At 51.0% G+C, this 25000-nt stretch overlaps 1 protein-coding gene across 1 annotated transcript in view; it reads right to left on the bottom strand.

Annotated features, from left to right (window-relative positions):
* LOC125300103 (ephrin type-B receptor 3-like) overlaps positions 1-25000 on the bottom strand; it is a 60061-nt gene that overhangs the window by 6649 nt on the left and 28412 nt on the right. The window contains 15 exon segments of the mRNA XM_048251660.1: positions 754-947; positions 1411-1560; positions 1734-1936; positions 1939-1948; positions 2461-2708; positions 4440-4565; positions 4742-4794; positions 6189-6297; positions 7025-7156; positions 7159-7192; positions 7756-7880; positions 11967-12302; positions 14368-14523; positions 17946-18618; positions 22600-22664. Coding sequence (XP_048107617.1) covers positions 754-947; positions 1411-1560; positions 1734-1936; positions 1939-1948; positions 2461-2708; positions 4440-4565; positions 4742-4794; positions 6189-6297; positions 7025-7156; positions 7159-7192; positions 7756-7880; positions 11967-12302; positions 14368-14523; positions 17946-18618; positions 22600-22664 — 2614 coding nt within the window.

Raw genomic sequence — 25000 nt, 5'->3', positions numbered from 1 at the left:
GCACAGGGACCCGGAGCTGGGTCACCTCGCTCTGCACCTCCCCTGCCCCTTGCTAAGACCTCTTTGCCTGGGTCTAACCACCCTACCCCCACCCCCAACCTACGATCTGCCTCCCAGCCTCCCTTTACAGCCCCCCCCCCCCCCGCCTTGAAGGGAGCCGGCCAGCATCAAACAGCTCAGCACACACACACACACAGCCAGCATCAAGCAGCTCAGTGCTGCTGCCCAAGGCACTGATGTCCCTGCTGATACACCAGCACACTGTTAAAGAATATAAAGACGTCCTTGATCAGTCATGGGACTGTCGGTGGATTACTGGCAGGGCTGCTGTGGTGAAGCTGTAGATCTGTATCTAAGGGTGTTGGACTTCTGTGGAATTTCAGTTCCTTATCCTGAAGATAGCAGAGTCAGAGCTGCTCTGTGCTAGGGTGGCATATCTCAGGAGCAATGATTGGATGGATTACTGATTACTGATGAACTGTGCTGGGGGGTTATCATCCGCTGATGATACTCTGATGTTTCATTAATGATACTTTTGATATGATACATTTATGACACATTTATGACTTTTCGGTGAACGATTAATTCTGAAAATGGTATTTGATGAAAGATGAATCGGATTAGCGGTGGCTGCAGTCACTCACCCTGACTGTGTGCTGGTGACCACCTTAAGGCTGGCACGTGTGTGTGTGTGTGTGTGTGTGTGTGTGTGTGTGTGTGTGGCGGGGACTAGCGGCGGCTGCGGTCACTCACCCTGACTGTGTGCTGGTGACCACCTTAAGGCTGGCGGCGTTGCGTATGAGCTTGTCGAGTGTGTTGACGATCTGGGCGAACTTGGGTCGCAGGTTCCTCTCCTTGACCCAGCAGTCCAGCATGAGCTGGTGCAGAGCAGTGGGGCAGTCCATGGGGGGGGGCAGCCGGTAGTCCTGCTCCACAGCGTTGATCACCTGCGGACGAGCATGGGGGTCAGACAGAGGCCATGATTTAGCATTTCATTTAAAGAAATGCACAAGTATATTGGTGCTGGGATATACTAATTAAACATTTAATTTAATATAATGGGATATACTAATTGACATTTAATTATTTTATATATATAATAATTAAAAAAAAAGACGGGCTTGCATGCCATATGACATTGTTATTATTATTATTATCATTATTATTATTATTATTATTATTATTATTATTATTATTATTATTATATATTTAATAATTAAATAAAAATGTCAATTAGTATATAATTTTTTTTGACTTGAAGGAAAATCGTTTTAAAGCACATATCTGGCATTTTAAAGTCTCTTCTTGGGAATAAACTCTATGATCATGTACTGCTAGCACCTGGTAGATCCAGGTGCGTTCCCAAGGTAATGAGGGTCTTCATGACATGTAAATGGCAGGCATACTCACATCCTGGATTACCATGTCCCAGTATGGACGTTCACCATATGACATCACTTCCCACATGACGATGCCATAGCTCCATACGTCGCTAGCTGAGGTGAACTTCCTGTAAGCGATAGCCTCGGGGGCCGTCCATCGGATAGGAATCTTGCCTCCCTGTCAGAGCGCAAGGAACCAGGTTAAATTAGTGGGTAAGGAATGATGTTAGAACTAGAGCCATATTAAGACCAAACTGGCAAAAATATACAGTTAAGCTAAGCTAAGTCATTGCTAACTCAGCAGCTAGTGGTAGAATTCCTTTTGGCATTTAAGCTAAATAGGACACTGACCAGTGAGCTTGTGTAGGTTGGATCGTTGGTGTCATCCTCCAGGAACCGGGACAACCCAAAGTCGGACACCTTGCACACCAGGTTGCTGTTGACCAGGATGTTGCGGGCAGCGAGGTCACGGTGGACATAGTTCATGTCCGACAGGTACTTCATGCCAGCGGCGATGCCCCGTAGCATGCCAACCAGCTGGATGACCGTGAACTGCCGTCATTAAGCTGAAGGGAAGCAGCAAAGGATCGTTGGTCAGGAACTTTCTGTCAAGGTTTTTTTTTTTAGTCAGGAACTTTGGCTACATATTATTTTATTTTAGTCTGACTGTCTTCCGGGAAGCAGCACAGCTGTTTAATATTCCTCTGAGAGAATGACTCTTCAGCAGATGGTTTCTCTCGAAATGTCACAAGTAAGCAGAGCCGTGGTACTTTCGTCTGAAAGTGGAGCTAAGGAGTTAACGCTTTTCACTGTGTAAGGCATGTTTTTATTGGAAAATATTACTGAATATTACGTCTCGCTTGAGCTGACAGCTCCGCTGAACTTTAGCTGAGATTAGGTGTGCAATATTGACTTAGTAAATTCAACACTATCAGTTATGAAGTCTTATCGTCTACTTTTGTCCCTATAATGCTTAGGGAGCGGATGTCAATCTCGATGTCAAACAAATATAGTGGCTTTCGAACGCCACCTGACCGGTCACATGAGGATGACCGAGCAGATTGGCGCGCCGTCTCACCCTCAGGAAGGAATCAAGGGCGCCGTTCTCCATGAACTCCGTCACGATCATGACAGGCCGGCTCTTGGTGACCACACCCTCCAGGCGGATGATGTTGGGGTGGTCGAACTGCCCCATGATGCTGGCCTCGGACAGGAAGTCGCGTCTCTGCCGCTCCGTGTAGCCCACTTTCAGCGTCTTGATGGCCACGATGATCTCCCTCCGGCCAGGCAGCTTGAGGCGACCGCGGCACACCTCCCCAAACTCTCCTGTGAGAGTGGGATTTCAGGAGAAGACCAGCGAGAGAGAGAGAGAGAGAGAGAGAGAGAGAGAGAGAGAGAGAGAGAGAGAGAGAGGGAGAGAGAGAGAGAGAGAGAGAGAGAGAGAGATGGGGCAGGGTTCATAGGCCAGGGGAAGAGTGGGGGAGAGTGGAGGAGAGAGGAGAGGGGAGAGGGGACAGTTACTGGTTAGAACTGAGGAGTCAGGGGAGGGGGAGGGGCTGTGACAGAAGCGAGGGCGGAGGCAGCAGAGTCCCAGATGGCAGCCGACTCCACACCGGATCCGGCCCAGCTCTGGCCTCAATCCGGTTGACATACGGCAGGTCCGGCTGGCACGCGGCAAGGCTGGCTGGACGTGCCGGTTTCAGCCACATCTGGCTGAGGCACGGCAGGTCCGGCGGAAACGAGCCGGATCAAGCTCAAACGCAGCCCGGAGCCGGGCCGATCTGGCTGAGTCGACTGCCGCCTGGAAAACTGTGCCAGGGGGGGAGCTCAGTAGGCCATACCAGGGCTGGTGGTCTCGGGCAAAGCACAGGAGCGAGTGTGTGTGGGAGAGAGGAGGCGCAGGGGGAGGCGAGGAGAGGAGGAGGAGGAGAGGAGGAGGAGGGGGAGGAGAGGAGGAGGAGGAGGAGTGAGGGGTGGATGGGCTCAGACGGTTAGGCTTCAGAGGGGGACAGGCCAGGAGAGGAGGGAAAGGAGAGGGGGAAAAACTTGGGATAGTGGAGGGTTTCTACCGGTGCCTGTAATGTGTATGACAGAGAGAGAAAGAGAGAGAGAGAGAGAGAGAGAGGGTGGGTAAATGGGTGCGTGCGGCATGTGTGTGTGTGTGTGGTGATACGTGAGAGAGTTTTGCATTGTGAACAGGCAAGAGGAGGTGGTTTGGGGTGTAGTAAAGAGTGCGGAGGAGGAAGAGGGGGATGAGGGAGGGAGAGAGGGAGGAGGAGGAGGGGGAGGAGGAGGAGGAGGACAGGGGTGGGGGACATGTCACTTCAGACAGAGGCTGGGAAGCATCGGGCTCCATGAGTAGAAAGCAGCAGCTGTTTAGTAGAGGCGCCGTCGTAGAGCAGAGGAGGGGCTTGGTCAGAGCCGGCGCCACTAAACGCGGATGAATGTCCTGCTCTACGTCTCTCCTCTCCGCTCCTCTCCTCTCCTCTCCGCTCCTCTCCAGCACATAGGGGCTCCTAGCGAGCTGCAAGTCTGACGCCTGTCATTACGTTTCGCAATTACATTCCATGACTACATCCCTGCAACACACTACCAACCACAAATAATAAGCAAATAGGCTGGTCATTACATATAGGGGGTCAGGAAAAAGCAGGAAAGGAAGGGGGGGGTGTACTGACAACAACGTCAATCACGATAACATCAGGACAGAAAACAGAAGCTGGGCCCTATCGGATCTAAAGACACGAGGGTGTGTGTTGACACGGAGACGGAGACGAGACATATGATTGGTTGGTCGTTTACGGGGGCTCGCTAGAGAGGGCCGACCCTCCGGAGCGCTGCTTGTGAGTGAAGCAGACAGTTAGGCGGTCAGCGAGGGAGAGCAACGAGGTGTGGAGACAGAGGGGGGGGGGGGGGGTAGGGGGGTGGGGAGGGGGGGGGCCGCTGGGATGAAGTGATTGAAGTACCGCTTGCTGTGAAGTCCTCTTAACGGTATGGCCTGGCTGGTATACTCTAGCTGTCCGCCCCTGTTGCTCAGCAGCTTGTGCTGTTGGTTACCTGCGCCGATGACCTCCTCGATCTTCACGCAGGAGATGTCGATTTTTTGGCAAACTCACAAGACCGGGCTTCGTTTAGGGGTCCCGTAGGTGAAGGGGTCAATATAAACCTTGGTTCCAGGAGTTACTATAGGGGATTCAATAGCAGGAATAGGACTATGAACCAACACAGTCACAGCGGCTGGACGCAGAGTTCATTTGTGTGATTATCTGTTTATCTTATTTATATTTTTATTAGTGAAGGTGTGAAATATGTCTTATTTATATTTTATAAGTGAAGGTGTGAAATATGGAGAAGCTTACTGTATTGCTGCAGCTTCTCAGTGTACTCAGACTCAGAGCCGTTACGCTGCTTCCTACAGAAACACAAATAATACACCGTTAGTCTAGCCCACATCATATCCAACACATGCCAAAATAATACACCGTTAGTCTATCCCACATCATATCCAACACATGCCAAAATAATACACCGTTAGTCTAGCCCACATCATATAACAAAATAAGGCAAAAACAAATAGTTTTATGAACAAATATAATATATAAACTGAACAAACAGAAATGTTGACATTTCAAATAAATGAACAAAATAAGTACTACATGGATGTTAATATAAATTAACTAATAAACTACTACATGAACTATCTAAATCAGGTAATATTTGAGAAAAGGCGCAGTCTTCTATAATATTGCTGCAAATGTTTTTGAGCAGTTGGCAAAATCAAAACAAAGAGGTGAATGGCAGAGGAAGCCATCAGAGAGAGAAGCTGAGAAAGCACAGACACAATCCCTGCCTGCACTCCATCCCCCATGATGCACCACAATACCTGCCTGCACTCCATCCCCCATGATGCACCACAACACTGTTCCTGCCTGCACTCCATCCCCCATGATGCACCACAATACCTGCCTGCACTCCATCCCACGCGCCACTCACTCCCCCCATGATGCAATAACACTCTTTCATTCATCCTCGCCTCTGCTCTGCCACACCCCCATGATGCACCACAACACTCTTCATTCACTCCTCCTGCTTACTCTCCTCCACCTCCTCCTCCCTCACACTCTCCTCCATCTCTTCCTCCCTCGCTCCTCCTGCAGAGTGCTGCGTTTATACACGAGCCCTGCTTATGGACTGTTCAGGGGTTAAGAAAGAACAAATTACATGTTAATGCTTTGAAAGAGCCCAACCAGTAACCAAGGCATTAAGACTATGATTTGCATCTCATTTCCAATTCAAATGCAGTTCCGGAATACGCCAAGGCCTGTGCTTTTTTTCTCTCTTTTTCCCTTTTTTTTCACTAGACGTACTAAGACACAAAGAAACAAAGTAGCAATGAAATTTGAAAAAAAGAGATTATTCAGCTTCCCAACCACGAGAAGGTCTCTGTTATTCTCTGGCTGTCAGCGTGGAGGGAAGAGAATGAGAGGGAGAAAAGGAACAACACAGGAGATGACAGAGCTACAATAGCTCATCTACAATTCCGCCTCCCTACACACACACACACACACACACACACACACACACACACACAGACACGCACGCACGCCACACACACACACACACACACACACACACACACACACACACACACACACACACATACACACACACACACAGACACGCACACGCACACACACACACACACAGACATGCACACACACACACACACACACACACACACAATACACAGACAACATTGTTTGGTTATCGCATTGACACACACACACACACATAACACGCTCTTACTTAAGGCAGACGATAGCAATGACCACCACAGCAATGATGAAGACCAGGCCCGCCGTCGCTGAGCCAACGATGAGTGGCAGTTGCTCCTGCAGAGACTTCACTGGGTCACCTGCATGTGTGTGTGTGTGTGTGAGAGAGAGAGAGAGAGAGAGAGAGAGAGAGAGAGAGAGAGAGAGAGAGAGAGAGAGAGAGAGAAACAGGGGATGATTTCTCTACACATACACATATGGATGTATTCAGTGAGCAATTATTAAGTGAATTCAACAAAAAGTGTATGTGATTAGAATGTTGGATTGCATGTGCAACTTGTCTTCACTGTCTAAATGTTTAAAGGCATAAGTATGCACTTCATATAGTTTGTACCTGGTGGAGAAATCTGCATGTGGTCAACTATTTCAGTGGAGTTCATTTCAGTACAAAGGTGAGGGCAATTTCATCCATCCAGAAAACATAGTTACTTATGTGCTTAACAGTAATTCGTAACTGCAGCTCCTTGGGTACCGCAAATCTTGACTCGCTAAAAGCAGATCATCCTACTCTTGAGCTGCTGAGTAGTTCCAGGTCACTGGACGCTCCTGGACACTCGTGTTAAACAGAGCCTGTGGAAAGCCAGCGCAACAGCCCGCTGGGAGCTCTGGATTTGCACGCTGGTCATGCCGAAGGTTTTAGTAATCTGAGCCTGCAAAGGGATGTCAGTGATGGAGCTAACAGGGTGTGAACGGGACAGCCTGGACTGGAGTGAGCGGAGCTGTGTGTGTGTGTGTGTGTGTGTGTGTGTGTGTGTGTGTGTGTGTGTGTGTGTGTATCCGGTGGTGGTTGCGTACCCGTATCCGTACCCTGCATGTTGGTACTGAAGTCGGCGGGGCTGCTGTAGCGCCCAGAGTAGCCCGGCCACAGTCGGGCGTCAAGACTGGACCAATGAGGGGATGGCCGGGCCTCAGGGCCCTCGAGACAAGAAAATAAGGCCAAGCAGTCATGGTGTGGGCGATAGCCTCACCCTGGTCCTGTCAGGGGAGAGACACGAGAGAGAGAGAGAGAGAGAGAGAGTCAGGGTGGGGCTTATGCCATGTAAAACTCGAGCACACAACAGAGACAGAGAGGAGAAGAGAGAGATGAATAAACAGACAGAAATAGAGAAAGAGAGAGAGTAGAGAGAGATTACAAAGAGAGAGAGGGCTAGAGACAGAGAGAGAGAGAGAGGAGAGAGAGAGAGAGGAGAGAGGGCTAGAGACAGTGGTAATGCTGAATGCCTTTTGTTCTTGCGTAGGCAAAGCCTCTTTAGGGCCGGGGTGCTCTGCTTTGTGTGCTGATGTATTGTATTAGAACTGTGCTTCACAACTTAGGAGGGGGAGGAGTGTGTGTGTGTGTGTGTGTGTGTGTGTGTGAATCCTCTTTGTGGGGAGTAAGGACATGGTATATAAAGAGAAACAGAGAATAACCTCTGGCTATATGTCCCATTACATAACCAATATGAATATGCAAGAGACGTGTGTGTGTGTGTGTGTGTGTGTGTGTGTGTGGGGAGGGGGGGGGGTCACAGTATTGGTTGCTGCCAGCCGGCGTTTACCTTCTCGTGGTACTTGATCTCGTAGTCCAGGATGATGCCGTTGGGTCTCTCCGGAGGCAGCCAGGACAGGCTCATGGTGCTGGACGAGGCGGCCATCAGGTGGACCGTTGGCACCGCACTGGGGGCTGCAGGGACAGACGGGGAAGGAGTGAGTGAGTGAGTGAGTGAGTGAATGTGTGAGTGAGTGAGTGAGTGAGTGAGTGAGTGATTGAGTGTGTGAGTGAGTGAGTGAGTGTGTGTGTGAATGAGTGTGTGAGTGAGTGAGTGTGTGAATGCAGCAGTTTTCTTTATCCAACACTATTCCCTTCCATGAGAGACTAAAAAGTCACCTTGACCCTTGACCCTTGAACCTTGACCCTTGAGTAAGCGCTCGGGCTGGTGTACAGCTGTGTGTTTTTCAGCATATTACACACATGGCCCAAGACCTCTTTAGACCTCGCTCATCTGTCTTTCTCTCTCTCTCTCCTCTCTCACACACACACACACACACACACACACACACACACACACACACACACACACACACACACGCTCCTTTAACCTTTCAAATGCTGCATATCTGGTTTAGGTTTCTACCTGACAGTAGAGATCCGCCCCCTCAGCCCCATATCTCTTCCTGCTGTTCAAGCTGAAACATGCACTGTTGGAAACTCCAGCCCAAGATAGAGAGACAGAGAAGGAGAGAGGGAGAGAGAGAGGGAGAGAGAGAGAGAGCTAGTCTGTTTGCCACCTCAACACTCCTCTGGGTTTCTGCTCCTTCAATCCCTCTTCCCTTTGATGCTCTATCAAAATATTACTCACTTCTCTCCCTCTCAGTCTCTTTCTCTCTCTCATTTCTCTCAGTCTCTTTGTCTCTTTCTCTCTCATATTTATCTCTCTCATTCCCTCTCTCTCTGTCTCTCTATCTCTTTCTCTCTCTCCCATCTCTCTCTCAGTCTCTTTGTCTCTTTCTCTCTCATATTTATCTCTCTCATTCCCTCTCTCTCTGTCTCTCTGATCTCTTTCTCTCTCTCCCATCTCTCTCTCAGTCTCTTTGTCTCTTTCTTTCTCTCATATTTATCTCTCTCATTCCCTCTCTCTCTGTCTCTCTGTCTCTTTCTCTCTCTCCCATCTCTCTCTCTCAGTCTCTTTGTCTCTTTCTCTGTATTTTATCTCTCTCATTCCCTCTCTCTCTGTCTCTCTGTCTCTTTCTCTCTCTCCCATCTCTCTCTCAGTCTCTTTGTCTCTTTCTTTCTCTCATATTTATCTCTCTCATTCCCTCTCTCTCTGTCTCTCTGTCTCTTTCTCTCTCTCCCATCTCTCTCTCAGTCTCTTTGTCTCTTTCTTTCTCTCATATTTATCTCTTTTCCCTATCTCTTTCTCTCTCCCATCTCTCTCTCAGTCTCTTTGTCTCTTTCTTTCTCTCATATTTATCTCTCTCATTCCCTCTCTCTCAGTCTCTTTGTCTCTTTCTTTCTCTCATATTTATCTCTCTCAGTCCCTCTCTCTCTCTCAGTCTCTCTCTGTTTCTCCCTCTCTCTCCATTTCTCTCTTTTGTCTTTTTTTCGTCTCTTAATTCCCAACATCGCCCTTCACATCAAACTTTGCTCTCTCCCCTTCTCTCTCCCTCTCTCTCTCCCCTTCTCTCTCCCTCTCTCTCTCCCCTTCTCTCTCCCTCTCTCTCCCTCCTTCTTTCTCTCTCCCTCTCAGAGGAGCTTTGTTAACGGGATTTTAATCTCCAGGTCCACTCCTTTGATCCGCGCCCTTGTAGTCCTTCATTGTCCAGCCCTGTCCTCCATTGTCTCTGCTCCTGCCCCCACATCCACCCTTCTAAAGCCTCCAACACTCTAGCACCCACCAAATCTGCCCCCCCCCCCAAATGCCCCCCAGGACAAGCCATCCCCGGGCAGATTCCTAACTCGCCGCAGCATCCCGGGATTAAGGGGCCTTCTCCCAGCTGTGACGCTGCAGGAGCGTAACCATGGCGCCCTCCCGGCGGCTTATCGCACCCCATATTTAGTTTTGGTCTTAGAAGGCGAATGAATATTCAGGGCTGCCATGGGAGAATCTGCACTTTAATCTGATCATGCGGACCATCCTTCTGCCACCACTGACCCCCGCCCTGTGTGTGTGTGTGGTTGTGTGTGTGTGTGGTAGGGGGCATCTGTGTGTCGCCCCGTTGCTGACCTGCCCATCACCCTGTGTGCCTGCGGAGGCGAAGAGGCCTGCTTGCTGAGAGCACACAGGCTTTGGGCCAAGCAGAGCGCCAGGGGAAGAGGCTTTTGTGCTGGACACAGAAGAGCTGTCGACTGCTGCGCACCAACGCTAATCCCCAACGCCAACAACCTCAAACGCCTCACAAAAGAGGTCAACACGCCTCACACACCTCTCCCGCTCCGCTTGGAGAGGACAGGAGTGGAGAGGAGAGGAGAGGAGAGAGGAGAGGAGAGGAGAGGACAGGACAGGAGAGGAGAGGAGAGGAGAGGAGAGGAGAGGAGAGGAGAGGAGAGGACAGGACAGGACAGGACAGGACAGGAGAGGAGAGGAGAGGAGAGGAGAGGAGAGGAGAGGAGAGGAGATGAGAGGAGAGAAGAGGAGAGGAGAGGAGAGGAGAGGAGAGGACAGGACAGGACAGGACAGGACAGGACAGGAGAGGAGAGGATAGCAGAGGAGAGGAGAGGAGAGGAGAGCAGAGGGGAGGACAGGAGAGGGGAGCCCGGCTCCTCTGGCCCTGAGTGGACCAGGACGATGGGGGAGCACAATCGACTTCCGCGGCCCAGAATCAAAGGGAATGCAGTGGGCCGGGCGCTGCAGCCGTGGGCAGGCGAGGTGTGTGGGTTTCCAAATGGATCAGGATGAGAGCCGCTGTGCCTCTGCCTCTGCCTGGCTATTCAGCAGCTGAGTGGGAGGAGAAGAGGCCCCTGCTCAAACCCAGCAATTCACATGCCCTGCTTTTCCAAAGAGGAGCTCGATGTGGGAGCGCAGTGCAGCTCAGCACAGAACAGAACAGCAGCTCAGCGCTGCCGATAGCGCTATCTCCGACCACACATTAGTCAGGGTTTTCATATACATATCAAAAGGTCTTCCGTCTAATTCAATTATGTTTCAATAACCCTGGGATAAACACTTATCTGACTTGCTGGACAGCTTTGGCGTCCAGAGACACTGAAAATGTAACAATACGCAAACTCCCACCCACCCACACACGCACACACACACACACACACACACAGGCAGAAGCCACACGGTTGTGTGTTCGTCTTTCCACTTCCTGATTTATTTCTACTGGCTTGGCATCGGCTCCGCCATCCCAACCTCACACAGATGTCGGCAACAACAACACTTTCAACTGCCAGGGTAAACTGAGCTGGAGAGTCCTTGGACGAGGAAGGGGTGACACTGCCCAGACTCAGTAAACAGTCTCACACACACACACGCACACGCACACACACACTCGCATGCGAGACTGAGATAGCCAGGCCTAACGTATTCTCTCATTACCCACAAAAGCTCAGTCCTGCACTTTGTGTACTTTTAATATGAATGTGCTCTGCTCAGCGAATAAAATGATGTGCAAATGTATGCAAAGCGAGGTGTGTGTGTGTGAGAGAGAATGTGTGACTGAGTCAGAGAGAGTGTGTGTGTGTGTGTGTGTGTGTGTGTGTGTGTGTGTGTGTGAGAGAGAGGTTTGCCTCAGCCTCTCGTTCTCTGATAAACAAAAGTAAGCACGAGACGAGAGCGGCTCAACTTGACTGACGCAGCACAGGTGTGCTTCACCTGGAACGACCTGCCTGTTCCTGCAGGTCCTCATCACTTTCAGCAAAGCATAAGCACTCCACTCCCCAACTTCCACGCGCAAATCAAACAGGGGAAATGCACCCGCGCTTGCACGACTGCCGTGCCAGAATATTTCCCAAAGCAATTAAAGCAGAATAGCCAATGACAGTGTGAATGGGGGGATGTGGATGGTGAGGGACTGAGTTTGTCCACTTCCTAATTTATTTCTACTGGCTTGGCAGCATCTCCGCCATGTCATCATGTTAAAGTATATTTTGTTGCCCTTTTTATGCCTTTAATGATAGTGAAAGTGGAGAGTGACAGGAAGTGAATGGGAGAGAGAGCAGGGGTGGGATCTGGAAAGGACCACGGGGCGGGAATCGAACCAGGATCGCCGGCATACAGTGCCACAGCTGGGGCCCACCATGTCATCGTGTTGACGGTGAGGGACTGACCTGCTTGGTTGGTGGTGATGTTGACGGTGGAGGACTGAGGCGAGTACGGGCTCTTGGCGGTGACGCCGTTGGCGGCCTGGATCTCGAAGCTGTACTGCGTGTGCGCCTGCAGGTTGCGCACGGTGACGCGGCGCTGGGTCAGGCCCAGGTAGTGCGGCGTGATGTCCACGTTGTTGTCGCAGCGCGAGCAGCTGCCCCTCTCCGGGTGGCACTTCTTGCAGATGACGTTGTAGAAGATGTCGTCGCGACCGCCAGAGTCGCGCGGATCGCTCCACTCCAGCACCAGCGACGTCTCGTTCACGCTCGAGATCACGTTCCGTGGCGACGACGGAACCGCTGTGGAGGAACACAAACACACAGTGAACGAGTGAGCGAGCGAGTGTGTGAGTGAGTGAGTGTGTGAGTGAGTGTGTGAGTGTGTGAGTGAGAGAGTGTGTGAGTGAGTGTGTGAGTGTGTGTGAGTGTGTGAGTGAGTGAGTGAGCGAGTGAGCGAGTGAGTGAGTGAGTGAGAGTGTGTGAGTGAGTGAGTGAGTGAGTGAGTGAGTGAGTGTGTGAGTGTGAGTGAGTGAGTGAGTGAGTGAGCGAGTGAGAATCTCTTTCTCTCTCTCTCTCTCAGTCTCTCTCTCTCACACACACACACACACACACACACACAGAGGCTGCTCCATATTCCCATCCAACAACAGCTGGCGTGTGAGTGGCTCAGTCACCATCCCTGGGCTGGCAGCCTGCTCTGCTCTGCTCTCCTCTCCTCGCAATGGCAGGGAGGCATACTGGCTAATAACACTAGTCCCATGCCAACTCAAATAAGCTCATCTGCTTTCCTGGCTTTGAGAGAGAGCAGGACAAAGGATTTGCTCACCGAAAAGGGAAGTAATATAGAGATTGCGTGTGTGTGTTGTGTGTGGGTCTGTGTTTTACAGCATGTGTGTGTACTGTCTGTGTGTGTGTGTGTGTGTGTGTGTGTGTGTGTGTGTGTGTGTGTGTGTGTGTGTGTATGTGTGTGTGTGTGTGTGTGCTGTGTGTGTGTGTGTGTGTGTGTGTGTGTGTCTAGCTCTGTGTGTGAACACTGCTGGACTGAGAGGCTATTGGCAGCTGTGCTGCAATTCTTATCCAATTACAGGCCTTATCTCCGACCACACTGTGGGACAATCAAACAAAACTGCAGAAAGCAAAACAAATTCAAACAACCCAACTAACCCAGCGCCCAGCCTGCCCGTCCACCAGAGAGAAGGGATTAGCGTCTTTCCCGCCCGGCCCCTGTGTCACTTAAGGTGCGTCCTGCAGACACATTGTCCAACCGGGTTGCCAGAGCCAGAGGCAGAGTCAGGCCGTCCACTCTATCTCCATGCTGGAGGACGACACATGTCGGGAACCCACACTGATAACATTTGCAAACCAGGAACTGCCCTCTCTCTCTCATGCACACACACACACACACACACACACACACACACACACACACACACACACACACACACACACACAGGCACCCAGGGAGGGTGATAAAGGGAGGGCACCCAGGCAGTCTGATAAAGCCGGGGAACCAAGGCCAAGCTCCAGAGAGCCTTCCCTGGCCTCCTCTCTCTCTCTCTCTCTCTCTCTCTCTCTCTCTCTCTCTCTCTTCTTCCCCTCTCTCTCTTCTCTTCCCCCCTCTCTCTTCCCCTCTCTCTCTCTCTGTTCTGGTCTCCAGTTCCAACTCCTACACTAGAGTCCAGACCCCGCAAGAAACCCAAAGCAGGAAGAGACTCCTAGCAAAGGTTAATACCGCCCCCCTCCACCCCTCAGTCTCTCTCTCTCTCTGTCATATGCCTCTGGTTTGCTCTCAACGAGCATGTGCAAAGCAGATTCATGCCCAGGAGAATAAATAACAAACAAAGCCAATTGAAAAGGCAGCTGTGGACTGAAATAAATAACTTTACAGTACCTATACTCTGCCTTCGGTTTGTTTCACACAAGGGAGAAAACATACTACGCAACCAGCAGCACACATAGGAAAGGTCAATCCCACGTATTTTCTGGACGCCTGGAGATGTGTCTGAGGGATGGGCGGCCTCACACACACATACCTAAACAAGTGCAGCCTCACACACACACCTAAACAAGTGCAGCCTCACACACACACCTAAACAAGGGCGCCTCTCTGTATCTCAGCTTTGTGTGGGCATGTACATAGAGCTGCACTTGTTTAGGTGTGTGTGTGTGTGAGGCTGCACTTGTTTAGGTGTGTGTGTGTGTGAGGCTGCACTTGTTTAGGTGTGTGTGTGAAGCTGCACTTGTTTAGGTGTGTGTGTGTGAGGCTGCACTTGTTTAGGTGTGTGTGTGAGGCTGCACTTGTTTAGGTATGTGTGTGAAGCTGGACTACTTTGCGTATGTGGACATAGCGCTGGAGGACACTTACTGGTGCAGCCTGCTTCGGGAGCATCGCTGTCACCTCGGTAGTAGCCATTACGGCAGGAGCAGACACTGGCGGCCGTGGAGCTGGTCAGGCTGTTGGGGGGGCAAGGCGTACAGAAGCCCTCTCCCTGCTTGGACTTGAACGTCCCAGGACTGCAGGCTGGGGATGGAGAGAGAGAGAGAGAGAGAGAGAGAGAGAGAGAGAGAGAGAGAGAGAGAGAGAGGAAAAAGAGAGAGAGAGAGAGAGAGAGAGAGAGAGAGAGAGAGAGAGAGAGAGAGAGAAGGTTTATTCAGACAGTCAGTGAAAAATACATTCATATGAAGATCATGTGGTCTGTCTTGGGAGCGGTCAGTGTTTTGTGAAGAGGTCCTGCCCTGTGCAGGGCTGTGTACAGTGTGTGGCCTCATGTTTACAGAGCATGGCCCTTGGGTCTGCATTCAAATGTGTTTGTTTTCCATTTCCACTGCTTTCCTGGAGCAAACAAGGGGAGGGGAGACCATTTATCTGATTTTATTCTACTTTATTTTATTTTGTTTTATAAAATGCACCCAGCTGAGCGAAGGCCAAGCACAAATGTTTACAGCCAGTCTCTGTTATAGACAAACACTCCCAAGACAGGGCAAACACACACACACACACACACGCACGTGGGCTCTTTGCCCATTTGGGTCTTGTGTGCAGCTCGTTCAGTGTTATAAACGTGTCTTCCAGCAGTCGATGAGTCCAGAAGAGCGATGTTTATCTAGAGCGGATGACACTGCAGCGGAGTTAGGCAGGGGTCATTGGCAGGGGTCGTTGGCATGACTTCAGTCCTGACACCATTTCCAGAGCCGGTTTACCCGTTTCAACTTCATGGGATAGGTTACGAGGGTGCTGGGGGCAAGAGGCCGACACTGTGATCTCTGTCGTCTTTACGGGCGCATATCTCTCGCTAAACTGTCCTGTTAAATGATCAAGTGCACCGCCACCAGCGGCGTTCACGCCCCAGAAAACAGAGAAGCCAGTTTACAAGGCTGACTGATTAGGAACGTCCTGTTATCACTAGACACTGACAGGTAAAGCACAAAGGCATTTACGATCTCAAACAAAAAAACATTCTACAGTGGCCAGGAACTCTGCGACCTTGCTGGTTGATTATGTACACATTCTGAAGCCAGTTGATGAATAGAACAGTCTAACTGCTGCCGTGCTTTGCTGCTTCGTCCAAGGCTTTTGTCTCGGACTGCTGTCTGAGTGTCCAATATTGGTACAGGCCTCCATTCCGACCCGAAGTGATGTGCATTAACACGCCTTCTGTTTGCACTGTGGCCGGCTATCGAAGGTATTAATAGCAAGAAGCACTTTGTTCAGTAAACACTGGTGAGGACCCTCATTGACTGAGCTGCACACATTCCATTTTGCTCGGCTATCTTCATGAACTGCTACTAGGTAAGGAAGAAAGGCATATTTTATGGAGGAGATAACTGGCTGTTTGATTGCCTCGATCCTATTAAGAGCACCGTGAGAGAAGACTCTTCATGCCAGTTTGTTTTTTTCCTTCTTTGTTCTTTTTTTTGTAGGCTGTAAAGTGCTGATTAATCGCTTCCTGGAAGGTAGAAAGTCAGCCTTTTGCTTTCATCCTCTCTTCTCTTCTAACACTGCTACTGACAGAGCACATGAGTGAGGGAGGGAGAGAGAGAGAGAGTACACAGGAGAGAGAGAGAGAGAGAGGGACAGAGAGCACAGGAGTGAGGGAGAGAGAGAGCACAGGAGAGAGAGGGAGAGAGAGAGAGGAGGAGAGAGAGTAGGGGTGATGAGATGAGAGAAAGAGCAGGAGGAGAGAGAGAGGGAGAGAGGGAGGCAGCAGGGAGGGATGAGAAGAGGGCAGAGAAAATGCAAATCCTGCCGGCTCTTTTTTGGCAGATTTGCCCGGTCTCTCTCCCTCTCTATTTCTCTTGCCGTGTGGGGGGCTTAAAGCACTGATTAGAATATGTGCTGAAATTGGAAGTGAGGCTGCGAGCGGCAGGCTAAAAATGTGGAGCGTGAAATAAAAAAATAAAAAAAAATTTAAAAAAAAGGTCTCATTGATTAATATTCATGTGAATGTCCTCTCTGAGTTCTGGCTGAGCATTAATGAGACCAATGGCCTTCATATTGATAGAGGGAGGGGGAGAGAGAGGGTGTGAGAGGGAGGGAGAGTGAGAGGGAGGGAGGGAGAGAGGGAGGGAGAGATTAATCCCTACCCTGACTATTCCAAATACAGTTTCCGGCCGGCTTGATTAGAAAGTTTTTCTATCGGTGCTCATTCATGTTCGTGCCAGAGCTTTAACCTTGAGCTAGCGTGAGCAAACACGCGGCCGGCTAATCAAACAGAGTGTGAGAGAGCCACTGGTGTGGCCGGCTGCTGTCTGCAGGTCAGTTTATGTTCAGCTCCCCCACACTGTAAAAGCAACAGTTCACATACACACACTCACACACACACACACACACCCGCGCGCATACCCACCCACACACACATATACACAAACACACCCACCCACACACACACACACACACACACACACACACACACACACACATACAGGCCAGATCTCTTCCTCCTGTCTTCCTGGCTGTTCTGTCTGTTTTCATTATCCATTCTGTTTGTCTATTGAGCGGAGTCTGTCAGATGTGTGCCGCCCAAATGCCCTGCACACACACTCGCACACACACACACACACACACTTCACACACACACACACACACACACACACACACACACACACACACACACACACACACACACACACACACACACTTCTCCGTCTCATGCTTTTCATTAATGTTTCACTGTGGCCTACAGCTCTGCCGATCAATTCCTCTGACAGTCTCTGCATTTCTCTTCTCATCTCGGACTCTCTCTCTTTCTTCCTCTCTTCCTCTTCCTCTCCTCCTTTCTTCCTCTTCCTCTTCCTCTCTTCCTCTCTGTCTGCCCTTCGCACTCGGCTGTCCGGACGCTCTGCCCAGTTAGTCTGCTTTGTCACGGAGACCAAGCTCCAGCTGAGATGCCTGCTGTTCTACCTCACCCCTCTCTCTCCCTCTCTCTCTCTCTCCCTCTCTCTCCCTCTCTCTCTCTCTCCTTTTCTCTCCGACAGGTCACGCACTCCTTTACTTATTCATTCGTGGTTTCACGCTGTGTAAATTGGGGTCAAATGAAGTTCTGGGTAAAGGTGTGTGTGTATGACTGTGTGTGTGTGTGTGTGTGTGTGAGAGTGTATATGTGTGTGTTTCTGTGTATGTGTGTATAGTGAATGAGGCAAACTTAGCTTAGCTTAATTAACCGGGATTAGCGGCTTTAGCGGCCGAGCTTGGTGCGCTGTGGCAGAGGTGACTGTGTGTGTGTGTGTATGTGTGCGTGTGTATGCGTGAGTGTCTGTGTGTGTGTGTGTGTGTGTGTGTGTGTGTGTATGTGTGCGTGTGTGTGTGTGTATGTGTGTGTGTGTGTGTGCGTGAGTCTGTGTGTGTGCGTGAGTCTGTGTGTGTGTGTGTGTATGTGTGTGTGTGTGTGTGTGTGTGTGTGTGCGTGCGTGTGTGTGTGTGTGTGTGGCGGAGGTGACTCTCACCTTGGCACTGTGTGTTCTTCATGGCCGGCTCGAAGCCAGAGGCGCAGGTGCAGGAGCCGACCGGGACCATCCACTCTCCGTCCCCGTTGCAGTACAGCTTCAGGGGCACGGCCACCTCCACAGCGTTGGGCACGCAGTTGCCGGGGGCGATGACCAGCGAGGTGGCCTCGGCGCCCGTGGCAGTCTCGGGGAAGACGGCGAAGTTCTCGATGGTGGTGGAGCACTTCTTGTAGAACACTCGCACCGAGATCAGCGACATGCAGGCACCCAGGTCCTGGAACGCCAGATAGAAGCCCGCCTTGGACAGAGGGCCGAAGCTGCGGACCTTGGCGTTGACCCGGCCCAGGTCCAGCTTGGAGAAGCTCTCGTCCGGCGCAATGGTGTCCACCTTGATGTAGGGGTTCTCCATCCAGAAGGGGGTGGTGGCGGTGGCGGAGTCGGAGTCGGACTCGTAGTAGAAGAGGTTGAAGGTCTCCTTGCAGGAGCCGGGGATGTTAGGGATGCTGTTGCAGTCGCGCACGGTGAACTTCATCTCCACGTAGACGCGCAGCACGTCCTTGCGCGGGATGAAGTCGGAGCGCAGCCAGTTGTTCTGGTTCAGCTCGCGCACGTTGCACACCTGGTACGTCCGGATGGGGTTCATGGCGTCGTCGTAACCGCTCACCTCCTCCCACTGCAGGCAGACCGGGACACAACCGTGTTCACACACATAGTCTCACCAAACACACCAAACACACAGTCACACACACACACACACACACACACAGTCACACACACACAGTCACACACACACACAGTCACACACACACACACACACACACACACACACACACACACACACACACACACACTCTATGGTGGATTTACGCCGAATCTAGCACTGATCTGTCAGCTCTGGGCTCACATACAAACACACACACACACACACACACACACACACACACACACACACACACACACACACACAAGCACACACACACACACACACACACACACACACACACACACACACACACACACACACACACACTGATCCATTGGCTCTGGAGCATCTGATCTAGTCTAGAGTCAGCAACAGCCAGTGGCATACCAGAGGGAGAGAGGGAAGCAGAGAGGGATAGAGGGAGGGAGGTATGCAAAGAGAAAGAGAGATAGAGCTAAAAAGCTGGTGCGGAGGAGAAGGAGAAATGAAATGATAATCTGCTTCATTTCAATTACGGTGTCAGTGAGAATCATTAGGAGACATACTGATGCCCCATCTCCTAGTGAGACATCAGTAGACATACTGATGCCCCATCTCCTAGTGAGACATCAGGAGACATACTGATGCCCCATCTCCTAGTGAGTCATTAGGAGACATACTGATGCCCCATCTCCTAGTGAGTCATTAGGAGACATACTGATGCCTCATCTCCTAGTGTGTCCTTTCATCTCTCTGCAACGCGCCGGTGAATCAGCCAACGGGCCCTTGCATCTATCACAATTAGCTGCTGTGGTCAACGCCTTAGCTTAGACTCCATCGCCCCGCGTGCATAATGTACACGAGTGGATGTTTACCTCATCGTGGGTTCACAGCGCAGCGCACCTCTTCACAAGCAATTACCATTCAATTACAGCGCACTGATTACACTGTCCTCTGCCAACACACAGCTGAGAGGGAAGGAGTGAGAGGCGAGTGAGTGTGTGTGTGTGTGTGTGTGTGTGTGTGTGTGTGTGTGTGTGTGGTGTGTGTGTGTGTGAGTGTGTGTGTGTGTGTGTGTGTGTGTGTGTGTGTGTGTGTGTGTGTGTGTGTGTGTGTGTGTGTGTGTGTTTTCCTTCAGCTCTGTCTGTTGTAATTAAAAAAAAAGGCAATGTTTACTGTAGTATTGGTTTCAATAAGTATTTGATATTTCTACAGTGGAAGTATCTGGAGCCTGGTTTATCAGTGACAAAAGTGGATAAGGCATTGATTTCTGGTTGATTTTTGGTATTTGAAAAAGTTTTGTGAGTCACTGGTATATCAGTGACAGGACTGACTGTTGGATCGGGTCGTTCCTGTCAGGACACTGCGCTCTAATTGGTGCCTTGACTGAGTTCAGTGTGCTCATGGTGGTTACATCAGCCAGCGCTGCAGCAAAACAAGCAGGCAGCCAGGCCAAGAGCAAGTGAGCATTCCAGCAGCTGGGTGTGTATGGGAGGGAGGGATGAAGAGAGGGATGAAGAGAGGGATGGAGAGGGAAGAGAGAAGAGAGGATGGATGGAGAGAGGAGAGGAAAGAGAGGAGAGGAGAGGATTGAGCAAGTAACAGGGACTTGTTCGGTTGTAGCCCAGTCCTTTCAGGGGGGTCTGTGGGCCCTTAATTACCATGGCGATATGGACGTGGTGGCGACAGGCCATTCATCGCCGGGGCCCCCAGGGGCCCCCACAGACGGGCTCTCACTGCAGCTCTGGCTGCAGAGGCGGCATTAATACCGGCACTACGCCCGCAAGAGCCTTCCAGGTATCGATCATGGCCAGCCAGGTCTATGGGCAGGGGGAACGCAGGGCGCGTCAATGGGCATTTAGTGGAGTGTAATAAATAGCCCTGCATGAGCGATCACTAGAGAGAGAGAGAGAGAGAGAGAGAGAGAGAGCGGGAGGAGGAGGAGGAGGAGGGGGGTCGTCTGACAGGAGGTCAGTTTCTCGAGGCACTGCCGGAGCTCCGAGATGCAGCCTCAGACGCCTCGCTGTGTCAAACACAGCCATTAAACAGAGCTGCGTGGGGAAGGAGGGTCAAGACCCGGCTCATCGATATCACTCTGACAGCCGGCGCTTCTTCTCTCTATCCATCTCTCCCCTCCTCTCTATCCATCCCTTTCCTCTCTCTCTCCTTCTCTCTTTCTGCTCTTCCCTCTCTCTCCCTCCCCCCCTCCCCATGAACCAACCCTTTTCGCTGGTGTTGGTGTCCTCTGCACACAGGCTCTCATTTCCCCTTCAGATGCAAAGAGCAGCACGGCAGCATGAAGAGGCCCACAGTACGTGGTGGAGGTGACGGAGGTGACGGAGGAGAACAGTATCTGACTGTAGTATCTCCCTCTGCTGTCCAAGAGATGCCTCTGCTGAATGGGCTGCTATATGATTGAGTGTCCTGCAGTACTGAAGGCCAGAGAGCATGTGTAATGCTTGACCTGGCGCTGTTGCTAATCATTCTCTACATCAGAATCAAAACCTCGTAGCTGTGTCTCATCACTGCATTCAGGCGATTCGTAACTCATCAGCGCTTCTTTGTTGCAGATGTGGAGTGGGGAAGAGTGATGCGGAGGAATGTCTGGGATCCATTTTCTCTTTCTGATGCTCTCTCTTTCTCTCTCTCGTTCTCTCTCCCTGCTTTTCATTTATTTGAGTTTCTTCTGACTCCTCTCTCTTCCTCCTGGGGGCACCCCACGCTTGGCTTTGTAAGAAGAAATGAAATCTCTGCACAAACATCATACAAACACACAGCGTGGTTCAGGGTGTGACTGGGCCAATTAGAGCCAACCAGAGGGGTATTTCTGGCCCGTGGCTGCCGAGTGTGCGGGAGCTAGTCTGGATCTGGCTCAGATCTGGGGCAGGCGCAGTCGTGTCCTGGGAGTGGTGAGGAAGGGGATTATGGAGGGGAATTCACCCGTTGCCGAGCGCATTCCTTCCCAGCTCTGCCCAAAGAGAGGGGCAATTAAACCCAAACAAAAGCACTATATACGACCATGTGGACGCCATCCCTCACCACCATGAAATACGGGCCCGCCATACGCGCCTCCACGAGAGGCATCTGCTCTCCACGCACAACATCAACTTGCCCCCTTTCTGCTCCCCAGGAGATGGAGAGAGGAGCTGTGTGTGTTTGGGAGATCGGCCTTAGAGGAGACGCGGAGTGGAGGAGGAGAGGAGGAGAGGAGGAGAGGGAGGGAGTGAGAGGGAGGGAGGGAGAGGGAGGGAGGGGAGGGAGGGAGGTGACCGGATTCTTGCGGGTTGTTGTGGTCGGGGTCAGTGGCGAGACTGTGTTCTCTGCATAAGTGCTAAGTTGGTCGGAAGTAACGGCCGACAGGAGGAGTGGCTGGGAACAGCTGTGGAGGTATGGGGGCGCTCGGGGTGGACAGGGCAGGGAGAGGTTCCGTCCACACCCGTGAAAACGCACAAAACAAGCGCAGAGAGGTCCCGGCTGAGTGGGAGGAGAGGGGGCTCTTTGAAGTCCACGATTGACGCCGACGAGCTTTTGTTCGGGAGACTTGGGAAAAGGCGATGCCGGGGTGAAATGTCAGAGTGTGTATGGCTGCAAGGCTGGGATGTCAGAGTGTGTATGGGACGCGGGGAGATTTGTGGCGTGCAGCGTCTGGCGAAGGGCTTCTTTCTGTGCGGGTGTTTTACGAGGCGTGCGTGTATTTCATCAGGTTCATTTCCCTTCGCCTCGGGAGCTTAGAGAAAAGACGCTTTTGGAACAACGGCAGACGGGGAAACTCAATACATGTGCGCTGCTCGTGTAAGACATACACACAAGCACACACACACACACACACACACACACACACACACACCCTTACACGTAGACACACACACACACAGCCCAGATACACGCTGACTCAGAACAGAGCTGGCCCAGACTTGTGCCGGGCCCATCTCATAATAATCCTCCGTGGAGGACGTGTAGTGTGCTGCTCACCCCGGTCTCCGGATGGGAAGTCCAGGCCAGCTCGGTGGTGGCCCATTTGGTGTCCATCAGAGTTTCTGCAAGAAAGCAAACAAAAACACAAAACAACAACAATTACACTAATCCTCGTTATGATCAGCTGTGTCATAAAACAACAACAACAACAACATCACAGGGAAATAAAAAAGCCCAGAGACACTCGGCAGCTTTTGTTGTTTTCAAAACCACAGTATTGGAGTAATGTCACCACTGAAGTGGAAAGGAGAAGGCCAGCACAAAGGCTTTGGAGGGTCCACGTGAATATTTACGATGGCGTGGCGAGGGAAAGGACATTTCTATGTGGGTGATCCGCAGCGCATTGTTGCGGATTTATGGCGTGCTCGGTCTAATGAGGCTTAATTTGGCATGCTATTTTATGGGTGGAAACCAATCTTGAGTGCTTTTGAGAGGGCGCTCTGCTTTTCATCCCACTCATCCTAAATCTGGTGGCCGTAAACTGCCCCGCAGATATACAGCGCAACAGAAGGCCCGCGGGGACGGGCGGGGGGCAATAAGCGCCATCTGAACAAAGCCCCGACCCCGAACCACTTCACTGGTCAATCTATTGCAGTCCACCTTCCCCTCTCTCTCTTTGGACACTTTTGGAGCGTGTGTGTGTGTGTGTGTGTGTGTGTGTGTTTGTGTGTCCACTTTCCTCTCTCTCTCTCTTTGGACACTTTTAAAGCGGAGCTTTCACTATCTAGCACAATTATCACGGCGAATTTAAAAAAAAAGGACACGCAAGGCTGGACACACTTGGCGTGATCTCCGTGACGACTTGGCACACGAGCCTATTTTTGGTAGCTGTGGTCATTAGCAGGCTGGTACGCTCTCCGCTCGTCTGATTAAGACAATGGCACACAGGCAGCGTGGAGCGGAACGAAGCAGAACGGCCAGCTTACAGGGACACACACACTCACACACACACACACACACACTGTCAGCAAATTCAAAAATGGCAGTCCGACTCGATTTCCCTTACATCCCCTTTTTCCGCTAGAAATCTATTTTTACAAGATTCTTTTTTCTCCCTGTGTCTTTCATCCCTTTCTCTCCCTCTCCCTCTGTGTGTGTGTGTGTGTGTGTGTGTGTGTGTGTGTGTGTGTGTGAGTGCATCTGTGTGTGTGTTTGTGTGTGTGTGTGTGTGTGAGTGCATCTGTGTGTGTGTGTGTGTGTGTGTGTGTCTGTGTGTGTGTGTGTGTGTGTGTGTGTGTGTGTGTGTGTCTGTGTGTGTGTGTGTGTGTGTGTGTGTGTGTGTGTGTGTGTGTTCAGGTGTGTGTGTGTGTTTGCCTCTCTCCTCTTCCCAATGTATTGACTCTGTTGACAGGAAGTGTGATATGAAAGAAAAAGAGGTGTGACAGAAAAAGATGTGCCTTCTCCTGGGAGGGAGTGCAGCCGCACTAACGCTGACAGAGGTACTGCATGTAGCCTTCAAGAGACATGGACACCCCTAGAATCCACACACACACACACACACACACACACACACACACACACACACACACACACACACACACACACACACACACACACACACACACACACACACACACACACACACTGTCAGCAAATTCAAAAATGGCAGTCCGACTCGATTTCCCTTACATCCCCTTTTTCCGCTAGAAATCTATTTTTGCGCATTCTTTTTCTCCCTGTGTCTTTCATCCCCTTTCTCTCCCTCTCCCTCTGTGTGTGTGTGTGTGTGTGTGTGTGTGTGTGTGTGTGTGTGAGTGCATCTGTGTGTGTGTTTGTGTGTGTGTGTGTGTGTGTGGAGTGCATCTGTGTGTGTGTGTGTGTGTGTGTGTGTGTGTCTGTGTGTGTGTGTGTGTGTGTGTGTGTGTGTGTGTCTGTGTGTGTGTGTGTGTGTGTGTGTGTGTGTGTGTGTGTGTGTGTGTGTGTCTGTGTGTGTGTGTGTTTGCCTCTCTCCTCTTCCCAATGTATTGACTCTGTTGACAGGAAGTGTGATATGAAAGAAAGAGGCGTAGACAGAAAAGATGTGCCTTCTCCTGGGAGGGAGTGCAGCCGCACCAACGCTGACAGAGGTACTGCATGTAGCCTTCAAGAGACATGGACACCCCTAGAATCCACACACACACACACACACACACACACACACACACACACACACACACACACACACACACACACACACACACACACACACACACACACGCACACAAACACACACAGACACACAGACACACACACACACACACACACAAAATCTGTGTGTGTTTTTCTGTCCTGCTGGAATTCCCCACTGACTTTCCGACTGTTTCAACATCAACCAGCGCTCCCCTGCTCCTGTCTGCTGGATCTCTGCTAGATCTCCTCTCTCCCTCTCTCCCTCTCCTCTCTCCTCTCTCCCTCTCTC

The sequence above is a fragment of the Alosa alosa genome, chromosome 9 (assembly GCF_017589495.1).
Source record: "Alosa alosa isolate M-15738 ecotype Scorff River chromosome 9, AALO_Geno_1.1, whole genome shotgun sequence".
Taxonomy (NCBI): domain Eukaryota; kingdom Metazoa; phylum Chordata; class Actinopteri; order Clupeiformes; family Clupeidae; genus Alosa; species Alosa alosa.
The sequence above is the reverse complement of the archived record's forward strand: the minus strand, read 5'-3'. Positions and strand labels throughout refer to the sequence as shown.